At 40.8% G+C, this 15,064-nt stretch overlaps 1 protein-coding gene across 1 annotated transcript; it reads left to right on the top strand.

Moving 5' to 3' along the window:
- The first annotated feature begins 1,678 nt into the window (after positions 1-1,678).
- Positions 1,679-14,655, top strand: LOC141013773 (alpha-N-acetylgalactosaminidase-like). The gene is made up of 9 exons (XM_073487632.1): positions 1,679-1,773; positions 2,938-3,094; positions 9,025-9,165; positions 11,582-11,793; positions 11,905-11,999; positions 12,280-12,441; positions 13,172-13,369; positions 13,606-13,746; positions 14,270-14,655. The coding sequence occupies exons 2-9, from the start codon at positions 2,940-2,942 to the stop codon at positions 14,471-14,473; spliced, it is 1,308 nt and encodes a 435-aa protein (XP_073343733.1). The 5' UTR covers positions 1,679-1,773; positions 2,938-2,939; the 3' UTR covers positions 14,474-14,655.
- Positions 14,656-15,064: the final 409 nt, after the last annotated feature.

Below are 15,064 nucleotides of genomic sequence, written 5' to 3'. Positions count from 1 at the left end.
ACCCACTTAATCTAGTCTCAGAGAGCCCCTGCACTTCTTCACCAGTAACTCTTCTCACAGCATCAACAACTATTTCTGTTCTCTCTGATTTCCTGTTCACCTCAACGGCACAATTCATTTGCCATGGCCAAAAATGCCAAGAACTAACTGTTCAACAGAAACAATATTCAATATGCTTCCTGCCTGATTTGTAGTTGATCTTCATGACTTCCACCTCTGTCTTTCTCTTTGGACAGCATGGCTGCTCACCATGCTTCAGCCCAACCCGACAATCAGTGTTGTTAAAGGGATCAAAAAGTCATACTACTAGTTAAGTAAAGATATAGTGTTAAAATATGACTTTGTAAAAGTGGTCACCCATATGAGTAGCACTTGAATAAAAAACTTAAAGGCGTCAAATAATATTTTACATGTTAGTTTAAAACATTATTAGGTGCAGTGTTGACATTGTGTCAAAGATGTCTATGTGCTGTGTTACAGAGATGACATAACTGACGTTAGCATGCTAACCAGCTAGTACAGGATCATCTCTCTTACTGATATTTTCCTAACTAATTAGAAAAATACAACTGTACACCGTCTGATTGTAAGTCAATTATATATGACAGCACACATCTGAATATAATGAAGGGCTATATTATATTGTCTCCGTCAGATGAGCAGAATAGTGTGCACGGCAGCTTGTATATTTACTTTTGATTCAGTTCACAATGTGACATAATATGAAGGTGAAATGTCATCAAGAAATGCTGTTAGAACAGCACCTTACAAGTTGCTACAGTGAAGGATAGACAGTTATAATACAACTTATGAATACAAAGTAACATCTGCAGAGTCCTGCTTCCAGCATGTTTTGTATATTCCAGCTGTGTGTCAGTCACGCCTCTGTTATGTCACATCCTGTGCAACCTCGCTCATCAGCTTCGTCTGTCCACACGGTGCACATGATGGAGACATCCTTCAATATGGCAAGCTGAGATTGATTTCCAGGCCACAGGCAGGAGGACGGAGGAGCGAGAGGTTGAGGAGGCCCAACATAGAGAAATGAGAAGAGCCCATAGTTCTGGTCAGAGGTGTTGTAAATCTCCTCAGTACTGTATCCCCTGTGGTCAGACTGATCTCCGTCGGTCTTGGAGGCTGTGTTCTTTTATATGGTATAATTGTAATTCTTTACCTTTAAAACATAGGGGTAGACACCACCTTGTCTGTGTTATCATGTTTGGTTCAGGAGATATGCTGCAAAATACATAATTCAGTCATGAGACGCTTTTGCCATGGCTCTATATCTGAAAATGTATTGTACCAAGTTTCATGCTTTGATGAAAAAGTGAACGATTCACCTCAAATTTGGTGTAAAATCACCCGGACTAATAGGCAAGTTTATCCTCAGAACTCCAAATGTGTCCTTGCCCACAGTGAATTTTATTTCAGCCAAGTGGATTTCTCTTCCATTCTTTCTATCATCTATTTTCTCCTTTTTACTGTTTGATTTCCTTCTGTTGCTTCTTCCAAGATTAACTAGCTCCATCCATCTCCCCTCGTTTCTGTTTCCATCTGGGGTTGTGTCCGCTGACACTTGTCTGCCTGTTCAGCCTGTTTCCTGTTTCATCACGTGACACAGAGCAGTCACATGACACCAGCTCACCTTACCAGGAAGAGACAGACGGTGCAGCTCAGGGAAGAATCCAGCAAGAAGAGCAGGAAGTCATGTTCCTGCAATAACAATACTGACACAGGTTCTTTAGATCGACAGAGTACAAGCTGAAGCTCCAGGTAAACATTTTCATTTTCATTTTCCCTAACCCTAACCCATCTCCAGAATGGTTTTGCATATAACATTTGGAATGTACATCATTTATCACAGTATTACTGCGCTGTATGTGTTTTGGTAAACAGGATCTCGGCTGCTTGAAGGCTCTTACTCTTTCTTATTGTTATCTGGCCAAGATACATAAGTCATGCAGTAATACAGAGACGTATGGAGGAAGTGGTGGGGGGGCGTGGTGCATCTTATTAAAGAGCTGTTGAAAAAGTCAATAGTTTCAGTCTGTCTACAGACCTCTGTTCCCCAGAGTGATCTTAATGCTGTTCAAAGAACCTCCACATCTCACATAAATCTCTCGTTATCCATACAAACTTCTCTCCTTTGGAACCATTTCAGAACTTAAAGCATATTCACAGGTCACATTTTATATGTCAAAGTAAGTTGACTAAACCTCTGACTGTTAGCTTATGTCCCAGCATGCTTTGTGATTGGGTTACATTTCTGCAGGAAGTTGAGTTGAATGAATGTACTGCAGACTCATTAAGTCTTTACATTAACATCAGAAGGACAGCTGCTTTTCAGAAGGTGTTGCATGAGAGTTAAAACTTCCCACAGACCCGTGTGTTTGTAGTTTGAAGAAAACAGATATTAAACGTTCTGTATGTTTTAGATTACAGCACCTTTAGTCATGCAGGTGATGCATCTCATCAGTCACAACTTGTAGCAGATGAAAAGCATGAGGAGAATATTTCCTTTCAACATTTTCCATAATAATACAGAATTATTAATTAGCAGGTATCTCATATATATGTATATATATGTGTGTGTGTACATATATATGTATATATATATATATATATATATATATATATATATATATATATATATATATATATATATATTCATGTAAATATTATGTTTTCACATTTTTTAAAACTAATTTAAACTAAACTTAATGAATTAAAATAGTTACGTTAAACTTTCAGTTGCAGATAAAGAGACAGGCAGTAGAATGAGCATTCAGACAGAGGGTAAGAGGTGTATGAGCAAATAATGTGTTGTTTTTTTTTTTAAACCATGTATTCATATCCCAATAGACAGACAAAATAAAAGTATGAACCTGAATATGGGAGTTTTAAGTAAATCTTCAATTTGCTCATTTCTTCTTTTAGAAATGGGATCCTTCGCAGTAACTCAGCTCTTCGCCCTGATCTCACTGACTGTTGCCCTAGACAATGGATTGCTAAAGACTCCACCTATGGGATGGATGGCCTGGGAACGCTTCCGCTGTGACGTTGACTGTCAAGATGACCCAGTGAACTGCATCAGGTATGATCAATTGGGCATTTTTTTCTGATTTAGCTTACCCTGGATATTTTGAGAAAAGACACCAAAGCTTAATTACTAACAAGAGAAGGCGCTGCGGTGGAAACCAGTCAGTGTCCACCAGCTACTGAGAGCACGAAGAGAATACGGTCAAGAGCTGCTGGGGGAAAGGAACAGAGGGAAGTGTGTCAGGGTAGGAAGCCACGCAGAGAGGTAGTTCTGCTTCTGCTGTAAAAACCTGAGTTATGAAGCTGGCTATGGATGTTTTGCTGCAGAAAAGGGATGGAACAACCAATTGTGCTTTCAAATGCCGACTGGCAGGCATCAGACCACTTACATTTCACCTTTGGACTTAGGAATAGGTCAGTTGAAGGGAAGGCTAGAGCAGATCAATTCTTACAAAAGCCTCTGTATTAACCATTGCCAAATAACGACAGAGCTCATTTCAGATGGTCTGAACAGGGAAAGATTTAATACGCTTCACCTTAGCCTGACATGACCTCTCCCCAACACTTAAGATAACAGACAAGATAAGGTAAGTCACCCTAGCCTGTCTGTACTCACACTTTGGCCTGTTCACTATCAGACTGCCTCCTACAAACGACAAAACACCCAAGTGCAGATTCTCTATATGTTCAACCCATGCCTCAGAACAAACCACCAGATCATCAAGATTGGCTTCACGGATCAGCAAGCCAGACAGAGCAATATTCAGCAAACATCGCTGAAAAGTGGCCGGTGCATTACGCATGCCAAAAACCTTATACTGAAGGAAATCATCCGGGGTGACAAACGCTGAGATTAATTTCCTTTTAAAGGTGCAGTCGGTAACATTGAGGAGAGAGAGGACTTAGCATTAAATTTGAACAAGTACAACTTTCAGATCCCTCCCCCTCCGCTGCACTCCTGCCCTGCCTCCAAAGTCCCTCCCCAGGAGGCTGGCATGCACGCGACGTTAGACATTACTGTTGTGAATAGTCAACATTCCTGGCCAACAAACAAGCAGAAATAAATCATGTCAACATGAAAAGTAATCTACAGCAATATGTATTCAGTAAAAACCCAGCACACACTGATTTCAGTAAGTTACTTCGATGTTTTTTTTATAACCGAAACTGTCGTGAATATTGCTAAATGGCCAGTAAACCACGTATGACAACATTTATCTGTGAGAGCACAGAAACGTTAACATAATTATGAGGACAAAAACAAAACCGATAAGACTGCCAGGTCACTTCATAAAGATATTTTCTGCTACTTTCTAATAAAACAACGCCAGCCAGTAACGTTAGCCCTAGCATCGGAAACAAGCTAACGTTAGCCCGACTGCAACATCACAGTAACATCATATGGTCTACGGAGTAGTGGCTCCGGCTCTGGCTTCCTCTTTTTACTCGTCTTTGCCGTGTATGCTGTCGTTGGTAACGGAGGTATCGGTAGTTTTTTCCTCGCTGATGGTTGATGCTGTGCCGTTACTTTCTCTAAGCTCCTGAAGCCGCTCTCGGAGATATGAGCTTGACCGAGAGCTAGCATGAACTGAGGAGGAAGGGGGAGGGGCCTGTCCGCAGTGTGTGCGTGAGCAGTGATTGACAGCTGTCAGACACTCCATCAGACACCATCCTGGCTCTGATTGGTTCTTTTTGACCGGTCGCGGTGGATTCTGGCAAATTGCAGTAGGAGCAGTAGGTGGGGCTAAATGAGCCTGTTTTTTTTTTTTTACAGATTACTAGTTTCATGTAATGCTGTCTTTACATAGTAACAGTTTTAGCAAATATGACAAAAAGTTACTTTTATAAGACTTACCAACTGCACCTTTAAGAAGTCGAACTTTGTAATAAACCTGGCACCCCCAACCTGATCCACACATCCATCTTTCATCCGTGGGAACGGATAACAGGTTTTGTTAAGCTGTTCCCTTTTGGAAAGTTACTGTCACTGTTACTGTCATTGGCAAATTTTGTTCTGTCCCTTCACACAACCACTTCTTCTCAAAAGCTTCAAGGGAATGTGTAAAGTGTCAGCAAACACGCACTCTTGAAGGATTAAATCCCAGAGACTCCTGTACCACTTCCCTGATAGCAAATATCTTCAGGTGAACCCCCTCATCTCAGTCCTATTCTCATTCTCATGTAGACATTAAGTGTGCTACATGGAGCCCTGGCTCTCAGGGTGATATGCACTGGACTGAGGGGGGCGTAACATAAACTGAGTTTCAAGGTGTTTTTTGAGTCCTGTAGATGTTGGCTTAGTGGCAGTAAGCCTGTGTTAGTCAGGATAATTTGAAAGTGGCCAGTTGCACGGTATGTTGCCCTTTAGGTGTTGCAGATCCAGTTTTGTGGGCTGTTTCGTAGTAGTGCTTGTTACAGTACAGTACTTACAGTAATTACTATTACAAATACATCACACAGAAACTTTTTGCTGCTATTACTGACTGCCTTCTTTTGCACTACATATCATACAGAAACTGGACATACTGTACATACAGAAACATAGTAGTTTTTAAAAAATATATTTTATTGTCTATTTAATGTTAGTAAATGTCCTTATCTGTCGTGCACCTTATTGTTACTTTAGTGTTAGGAAATGTCTGTCTTCATCTGTTGTGCTTGTGCACTTAATTTCTCTCACCGTGGGACAGTGAGAAAAATCTTTTCGATTCCTCTGTATGTCTGGTAGATGTGGAGAAATTGACAATAAAAAAAACTTGAAACTTGAAACTTTGTGAGTGAGGTTGCAGTGAGTTGCTGTTTAGGGTAGCAGTATGCTGACTGTTGTTACCTCTCTTGAAGATGGTGTTTAATTGGCTGAGACTGTTGAATCTCCTACTGTCAAGGTATTTAATCAGTGCATTAGAGATAATATGCTCTTGATTACCAACCACTACAAGGTAGCTTTGAAAAGCAATCTAAGAAGCAAGCTATTAAGGCAGAGTTGTATGTTGCCTTGGTAGAGAAGGGTCTTTTGCCACAGTTTCAGAGAACTCCTAAAACTCCTGAGCGGTCGAGTCAGTCTGTTGATGAAGTGGTGAGGCTTAAAGAGTGAGAGGTTGAGCTGCAGTGTCTGTCCTTGAGGGAAAAAGAGCTGCAGAATGATCTTGAAGAGTGTAAAAGTGCAAAATTTCAAATAAGTAAGACCCTGACCAATTTGGTGCCCTAGGCAAGATTTTGGCTGGCGCCCCCTTGCATCGCAGTCAATTTCACAATCAGTTTTCATACACTCACACAGAAACTACATGTATGTATTCAACTACATGTATGTATATATATTAGGGGTGTCACGATTTCGATTTTTTATCGAAATCGATCGAAATTACGTCACGATCTCGAGCATCGAAGTCAAAGAGAGGATCGACGATCCCCACCCTCCCCGTGTACAAAGCTACGCACACTACGCAAAGTTACGCAAATGACGCAGCACATTGTAGCCGACGCCGCTAGTTACCTATCCTGCAGGTTATGACACGATGGCGAGTGCAGATAAAGGAGGAGACGCGGCACCGGAGCTTGAAGCAGCTCCTGCTTCTCTTAAATCACATGTATGGAAATACTTTGCGTTCCCGGTGAGTTATGTCGACGACGTTCGCGTTGTTGACAAGAAGACCACAGTGTGTAAGATATGCTATGCGCGTGTACCATACCCGGCCACGGGAAACACTACGAACATGGCAGGACACATTCGCCGGCATCACAAAGATGTAGATTTGACAGCTGGGAAAGCACCATCACTGGTCCAGCCAACTATTCAATCCTCGTTTGCAATAAAACTTCCACAGACCTCAGCTCGCGCAAAAGCTATAACTAGCGCTATAGGGCTATTTATAGCAGCAGACCTGCAGCCTTACTCGGTGGTGGAAAACACGGGATTTAAACATTTAATTAGCGTACTTGAGCCACGCTACAGTATGCCCAGCAGGTCGCATCTTACAACAAAAGTGGTTCCCTCCATGTATGAAGACGTTAAAGAAAAAGTTGTGAGGGGTCTGAGCAATGCAGAGTTAGTTGCCTTAACAACAGATGGCTGGACCTCAAGAGCAACTGAGAGTTACATCACCGTCACAGCGCACTACGTCAATAAAGATTGGGAGATTGAAAGTCCAGTCCTTCAAACTCGCCCCATCTATGAAGCACACACAAGTGATAATCTGGCAGAAGTGCTAAAGGAAGCGGTACTAGAATGGAAACTGGACAGACAAAATACAACCATCCCTGTGACCACAGATAATGCCAGAAACATTGTCAATGCCTCAAATGCAGCTGGATTGTTGGATTTGTAAGAAAAAGAAAAAAATCGAGAATCGAATCGAATCATGACCCTAAAATCGAAAATCAAATCGAATCGAGGATTTGGAGAATCGTGACACCCCTAATATATATACATATATATATATATATATATATATATATATATATATATATATATATATATATATACATATATACATATATATATATACTGTATATATATAGCCTTTGAATGGTATGGGAAAGCTAAGGTATGGAGAATTAACAGTAATACACTTTTAATGTAATACATTAACTGCTCTTTAACACTGATGTAAACTTTAACAAACATAAACTGTGACACAATAAACCAAAGTCTTACAACTGCCCTGTTACTTATAAAGTGGATGGAAAACTAATAGCATTTTAACTGATATACAAGCAGGAAAACAGGTTAAAATAACACCTGAACAGGCCTGACGTTAACTTTCCAAATGTCCCTGATGAGTTTAAGACGGAGTAACATTAATTTATGTCCACTCAGGTATTTACTGATTATTAAACAATGCTACAATCGTCTGAAGTAAGCTAGCAAGTTAACACTCTGCTCCAACAGCGGTAACTACGAGCATTAAACTATTCATTTCATTCACTTCATCACATTGACGTTACTGTACCTCTTTCTTTTTCATGTTTTTCTTCCTCTTCTTTCCTTCTTTTCCTTCCCTGGGCGCCGGATGGTTTCAGTATTTTGGACATTGTGGTTCCGTACAGTATCAATCAATGTCTCTCTTGGTCTTTGGGTCACGGTCCGGTCACTCGCCTCTCGACCCCACCCCCCACCCTCACAGAGGGCAGGTACAGTGCAACGAGCCAGGAACCCAGAAAAAAGGCCTCTCCATTATTTAATAGGCTTTGCTATGAAGTTATGTTGCTGTGGGCTTATATAATATTTCGAAATAAAAGTAGTAATAGCACTGGTAAAAAATAGACTTTTTTTTTTTTTTTTTTCTCCCCCTGTTTGCAGCGCCCCCCGTGGATGATGGCACCCTTAGCATTCGCCTATACACCCTATGCCCAGGGCCGGCCCTGGACTCATGACTACTGATTTACAACCATATTACGTCTGTGGTGCCATCTATAGATGAAAACCCATTACATTTATTAGGCTTGCTCAGAGTTGGACAGAAGCTGAGATTGGTTGGTTTCAGTTTCAGCTCAAGATATTCAGTTAATTTTCTCATTAGTTTCAAGATAACAAAGTCATTTTCTTATGATCACTGTTCATTTTTTGTCATATCTAAATAACAAACCACTAACCCATGACCACCAAATTTGGAGAATTGGATCACGTACTGTATGTGCAGCAGTGGAAAATTAGGTTTCACAAAATCTTGAAATGGCAAAAAAAAAAAAAACCTAGTGTGCAGAGATGTGTGTGGTGATAAACAGCATGTAGAAATGTGTTGGACCGAGGAATCTAGGACTAGCATAAATATTATATTTGTTATGAGTGGAAACATGAGTTGCTGTGTAAAAAAAAAAAAAAAAAAAAATTCTGTCTTGGCCAATGACTTAACCTTTTACCATATTCAGTATCTTATTGTAAATGCAAAGAATGCAGGTAATCAGATTTGTCAAAAACTATATGGATGTATTTCCAGCATGACTGACAAACTCTGTCCACCTTTTCTCTGTCCATCCTGTCCACAGTGAGGGTCTGTTCAGAGACATGGCTGACCGGCTGGCTGAGGACGGCTGGAAGGAGCTGGGCTATGAGTATATAATCATAGACGACTGCTGGATGTCGAGACTAAGAGATGAACAAGGGAAGCTGCAGCCTGAACCCTCCAGGTTTGTCTACTTCCATCCATTTGCAGATTCAGCATGTCTGTGTTCTGTAAGCATTCATTACTGTGCAATCGTTGGTCATCACATCACCGCAGTAGAGACTTACTTTTTAAATCATTAAATTGTATTGTGCTGTGACCACCTGAAGTAAAGTTTCACTTTCAAAAATCCCAAAAAGCAGATTCAGCCATTCTGAGTTTGCACTGATTCATGCACATTCATGCACATTCATGGAAAGATGGGTAACACTTTATGGTAAGAGTTCTAAGTGCTGTATTGCAGGAGACTGGACGTTTCGCCTCTCATCCAAGGGGCTTCTTCAGTTCTAACTAACTGGAGAGGAGTTGCAGGCTTTTAAACTCTGTATGGGAGTGTCCTTACAGAGTCGTTAGGGCCACTTGTGGGTCGTTGACCCAACCGGCCTTCATGTGGGTTGCTAGGGCTGGGTGAGCCCAGGTGTGAATGGTTGTTAAGCTGTTTAGGGAGAGAACTCAGTACTGCATTGTAGATGGGTGATAGGTAATGTCTTAGGCCACCTCCTCTGTTCAAAGATGGTCGTTCCAGTTTGACAAATAGTTGACAGTTTTTTCAAACTGGAACGACCGTCTTCAGTTGCCTACGATACAGCACTTAGTATTACCATGACCTGGATGACTGAGAACCTTCATCAACATTCATGGTAAGAATACATGACTTATCATAAATGTTGATGAACTATCAGTAATGCACATATATTAATAATATCTCCTACCATAATGTTTGAACAATACATTAATTCATGTAGCAATTAAGGTATGTCAATCATCATGATTTCTTAGTGATTAATAATATTCATGTCTTTTCAATAGGTAAGTCTGATTTTAAAGGGAAAGGCAAGACACTGAACAGTCACAGCAATGTACATGTATTCTATTGTATCCCAAGTCAGGATTAACTAAGTATTATTTTTGGTGACTTTAAATAATATACTATGATCATTGGTGGCATGATTATGAAATCACATGTGTTAACCATGTGTTGTTCATTCACCAATCATCTCTGTGACTCCTAAGTTAAAGCCAGCCCTTCTGTCTATTTAAGCATCATATATTTGGAAAAATTCCAACTGTAAATTGGATCATAATATTGGTGTTCCTATGTCAGTTATTTAGTTAGGAGAAAACAAAAGAACTGTATGTTATACAGTGTTCTCTTAAAGCTCACAAACCATAACACATTCATAATATTTACAAAGCTTAATTAACAGTTCAAAGCTAAAATGTTAACATACCATGTCACATGAGAAAGTAACAACATTTTTCAGCAAAGACATAAGATACATGGATGCATGCATTGTCCAAAAGTGAAGCATGCCATTTTTATATTGTTGTATTACCTATTTTTGTTTTATTTCAACCTGACCACAAAAGGTGCAAAGCACTAAAATGACTTAAGCAGGTAATTCTCAAAAGAAAAAAACCCAAAGATAAGACGGCTGTCTGAAGAACAGGGAGAAGGTTTTCCATGTTTACATGGCTGCAAGGGTTTGCCTGACAAACATTTGCTTCTGCCCATTTTTACAAATGTCTGATTCAATTGTACAGGCTGACAAACATGTGTGAACACTTTAATGTTTGCAGACACCCAAAGCAATATAAGCATAATCAATTGCTTGCTGTTGTCGTCCATGTCTATGGAGTATATCCAGCCCTAAATGAGTTTGTGAACCCTCAGGTTTTATTGGTCTTGACTCCCAGGTTGGGAACTGCTGTTATTGAATTGTTTGCTATCTAGCTATGGGGGGATATATTGCCACCCTCTGGACTATTGTGGAGGCCTACTCTGACATGCGTCTAGTACGGCAAAACCGAAATGGATTTCTTTTACATGTACATGGGGCCTGTGTAGCTGAAACATCACTAACAGTGTGTGCTTGCCAGTTTATTTAATATTGCCGTGTTGGTTTTGTTCCTAGAACATCATGCTCCAGGACCACCATTTCAACTTGGGAAAGTTTGCTAGTTTACAGAGAAAGCTGTCATGGCTGAATGGGTTCAGTGCAGGACATTTACCCAAGACACTGGTGTTCGTATCCCATTTGGAACATACTGTTATACTGTGTACTTAATAAGTTCGCTTATTATTTAACTTTTTTTTCAATTTTCTTTTGCAGTTTGGTTACATTTAAATAACTGAAATACTTTGTTAGGTTTAGGACAACATGTTTTGTTAAAAAAGACATTTTAACAATTTTAAACACAGTCTTAACAGGATAACTTGTTCCATGTGCTGTTTTTCCAGTCTCTTACCCCAAAGCTATGACATTGCTAAAACTTGATTGGTCAGTTGCCATGATGATCCTGGAGCAAAATTAATTCAGGTGTTCCAGGAACAACACCAACACAGTGATACCAGCTTATGCATGCTTGTCTCCCTCCAGGTTCCCAGGGGGCATTGCAAAACTGGCGAGGTATATCCATGACCGTGGACTGAAGCTGGGCATCTATGCAGACATGGGCACTCACACATGTATGGGATTCCCTGGAACCACACTGGAAAAAATAGAGATTGATGCCCAGACCTTTGCTAGCTGGGGGGTTGACTATCTGAAGTTTGATGGTTGTTACTCAAATCCTGTAGAACAAATGCAGGGTAAGACCATCTATCAACCTATTGAAGTGCGTTAAAAACCTCAGACTTTTTGTACAAGAATCCCGAAGAGACATGGACTAACCAACTGAAGTGTTTCTTTGTGTCACACAGGTTATCCTCTGATGTCCAAGGCTTTGAATGCTACAGGCAGACCTATTGTCTACTCCTGTAGTTGGCCTGTCTACGTGGGAGGACTTCCACCTAATGTAAGTGTCATCACTACAACACTGACAAACCAAGTTTTTCGTTAAACTGTGCCCATATTTTGAAACAAGCCTGGATAAAGGCAGTCACTGCACAGAAATTTGAAAGTTCTTGAAACAAGTCTTATATTGAAAACTTGTCGACTGATTTTAGAACTCACTTACAGACAAAATGGCATGTGATGATGAAGATTTTTAGCCGCGTAGCGGCACGTCTCTATGAACGTTCATATTGTAATATTTTTGCTAGCACCCTTAAAATCTCTTTCTGGGCTCCAACCAGGTAAATTACTCTCTGCTGGGGGATATTTGTCACTTGTGGAGGAATTACTATGACATCCAGGACTCATGGGACAGTGTGCAAGGCATCATTGAGTGGTTCTCCAACAACCAGGATGATCTGCAGCCGGCTGCAGGGCCTGGACGATGGAATGACCCTGACATGGTGAGATTGATTGACACAACTGATCATAGAGACAATCAGAACTCTAACAGCTGTCCATGTAAACAAGTTTAAAGAACCTTAGTAAACAGGTTTTCTTTATAGTATTTTTATATTAGGTTTGTTTGGTTTCACGGTGGGCTTGGTAGATGTCAGCTCTGGCAGGAAGAGAGACACCAGTGATCCTTTTGTTTTTACTATTTTCTGTTGGGACCAGAGATCTGACATTGTGTAGTTTCTGTACCAGGCTGTGGTCAGAATGCTCTCAATGGTGCTTCTGTAAAATATTCACTCTCTAGCTCAGTTGACTTCTGCAGCTGCCTCTCGCCCCTTTCAAACTGACTTTTCAAGGTGGAAATATTGCTCCGTTTTTCCACCTCACCGTCTGTATTACAGTTTCAGAGGCAGAATGGGGGACAGTTTCGTTCCACCTCCGATCCGCCAGCAGAGGTAGCAACAGAGCCGCAACAGAGGCGGAAAAGATGTGTTTCAAAACACATCTTTTTCACTGTTTAGGCCTTCCATTGACACAAAGCTGCTGTGTTCACACATGAAGAAGGTGCTGCATGAGTCTGAAACCACAGAATGTTTGCTTTCACAGATGCTCGGGTGCTGTATGACACTAATGTTAAGGAACCTCCCACCCCCTCTGCTCTCCTATGTCTTACTGTATATTCATTGCAGATGACCAATTCCATTAATGTCTCTTATCTCTTCATTCATCTTTCCCCAGCTCATCATTGGGAACTTCGGCCTCAGTGTGGACCAGGCTCGCTCTCAGATGGCTCTGTGGGCTATCATGGCTGCGCCTCTCATTATGTCTAATGACCTTCGAAACCTGGCCAACAGTGAGAGGGCCATCTTGCAAAACAAAGTGGTCATTGCCATCAACCAGGACCCCATGGGTATCCAGGGAAGACGCCTGTTGCAGGTCTTCATCATATTTCAGACATAGGTTTATTCACAGTGAACAAACAAGGCCAGGAAATAACATACACAACTCTACACTAATGTGAACGCTGTTGAATTTCAACAGTGAGGTGGGAGGAAGTTTTGGGATTTGTTGAGCACTATATATTACAAGGCTGTGTCTTTTAAAGAAGAAGCTCATGTTTTGCTTTGTTCATTGTGTGTGTGTGTGTTTTGCGCGCGCATGTTGTTGCACAGGAGAAGAGTCAAATTGAGGTTTACTGGAGGCCACTGTCTCATTCAGCCAGCGCCCTTGTGTTCCTGAGTCGACGGACAGACATGCCCTACCTGTACCACACCTCTCTGGCTAAACTCGACTATGATGCTGGCAACTATGAGGTTCGTACACCCCCAATATCTTACCCTGTGTTTTGCTCTTTGTACTGAAAACCATTAATGGATTAGTCCATCGACAAAAAAGAATCGACAGTTTTTATAATCATTTCATTGTTTTGGCTTCATTTATAAAGTCAAATATTCTCTGGTTGCAGCTACTCCAAACTAAAAATGTGCTTCTAGATAGCTGTGGGTAGAGCTGATTTTATCAGTCAAATTGGCCTGTCTCAGATATATTGGTATCGTCATATATGTTACCCAATATGCATCGATATGAAAGCTCTTTTTTAAGAGATTATATTTTTTTTTTAAAAAAGGGGATAATTTATAATTTTTAATTCCCAGTGAGTTTATTGGTTCAGTGCACTAGTGCCATTGTATGTGTTATGCCATTTTTAAGCTTATTATTAAAATGTAAAATATCCTGACTCCATTATAAATTTGGACACAAGATGAACACATGATTTGGTAAATGTGGCTCAATTCAACAAATGTCACACTGACAATGCTCTTCCCTTGCTTTTAGGCCTATGATGTGTTTACTGGCTCGACAGTGACAGGGTTGAACGCTACCACAGTGTTTACAGTCTCCATCAATCCCTCCGGTGTTGTCATGTGGTACGTCATGCCGAAACAAAAGCCCAGACAGACACTACTCTACGACCAGCAAAGGAAAGCCTCACAATTCCTGTTCCACAAAGCTAGACCTGGCCATCGTAACTTTTTATGAACTTAAAGTGCTGACAGGCTGAGTGAAACCATGTCAACTTGATCTTGACTTATTGTTGTACAGATATTCTTTTGCTCTAATGTATGTTTCTATTAAATCAAATGTCACACTTTACTTTTGGGATTGTATTAAATTATTCAGAGGTTGCTTTTCCTTTAAAATGAATAAAAGCATTCCCTTATTGTTGTTCTTGTTTGTGATGTTAGTGTTACGCACAGCAGCGGATGTTAGCTGGCACCAAGACTGAGGAAGGTTAAAGGATTTTTGTTGAAACACTCTATTGTAATGATGAAGGCAGGTTGAGGCTCCGGAGAATGGCTCCGCTGGTGTAGAGGGAAGCCTCACAGTGGCCCAGGTGGTGGGCATGAGTGAGTGAGCATGGATACTCTGAGGTCAGAGGGCGCTGGTGGCAGAAGTGCTGGAGGCCGGATCACAGTGTGGCATCAGCTGGTTCCAGAGAGGGTCTTCTCTCACTGGCAACGAGGAAGAGACGGCAAGATTAGTGACTATCAAAAAACACTAGAAAACAAGAGAAGCTCAAGACGTACGAGTGTAGCTGGTCCAAATCATGACAGTTAGTCCCAGTAAGTA

This window comes from Pagrus major, chromosome 18 (assembly GCF_040436345.1).
Source record: "Pagrus major chromosome 18, Pma_NU_1.0".
Taxonomy (NCBI): domain Eukaryota; kingdom Metazoa; phylum Chordata; class Actinopteri; order Spariformes; family Sparidae; genus Pagrus; species Pagrus major.
Note: the sequence above shows the minus strand (reverse complement) of the source record. Positions and strands in the feature narration are given on the sequence as shown.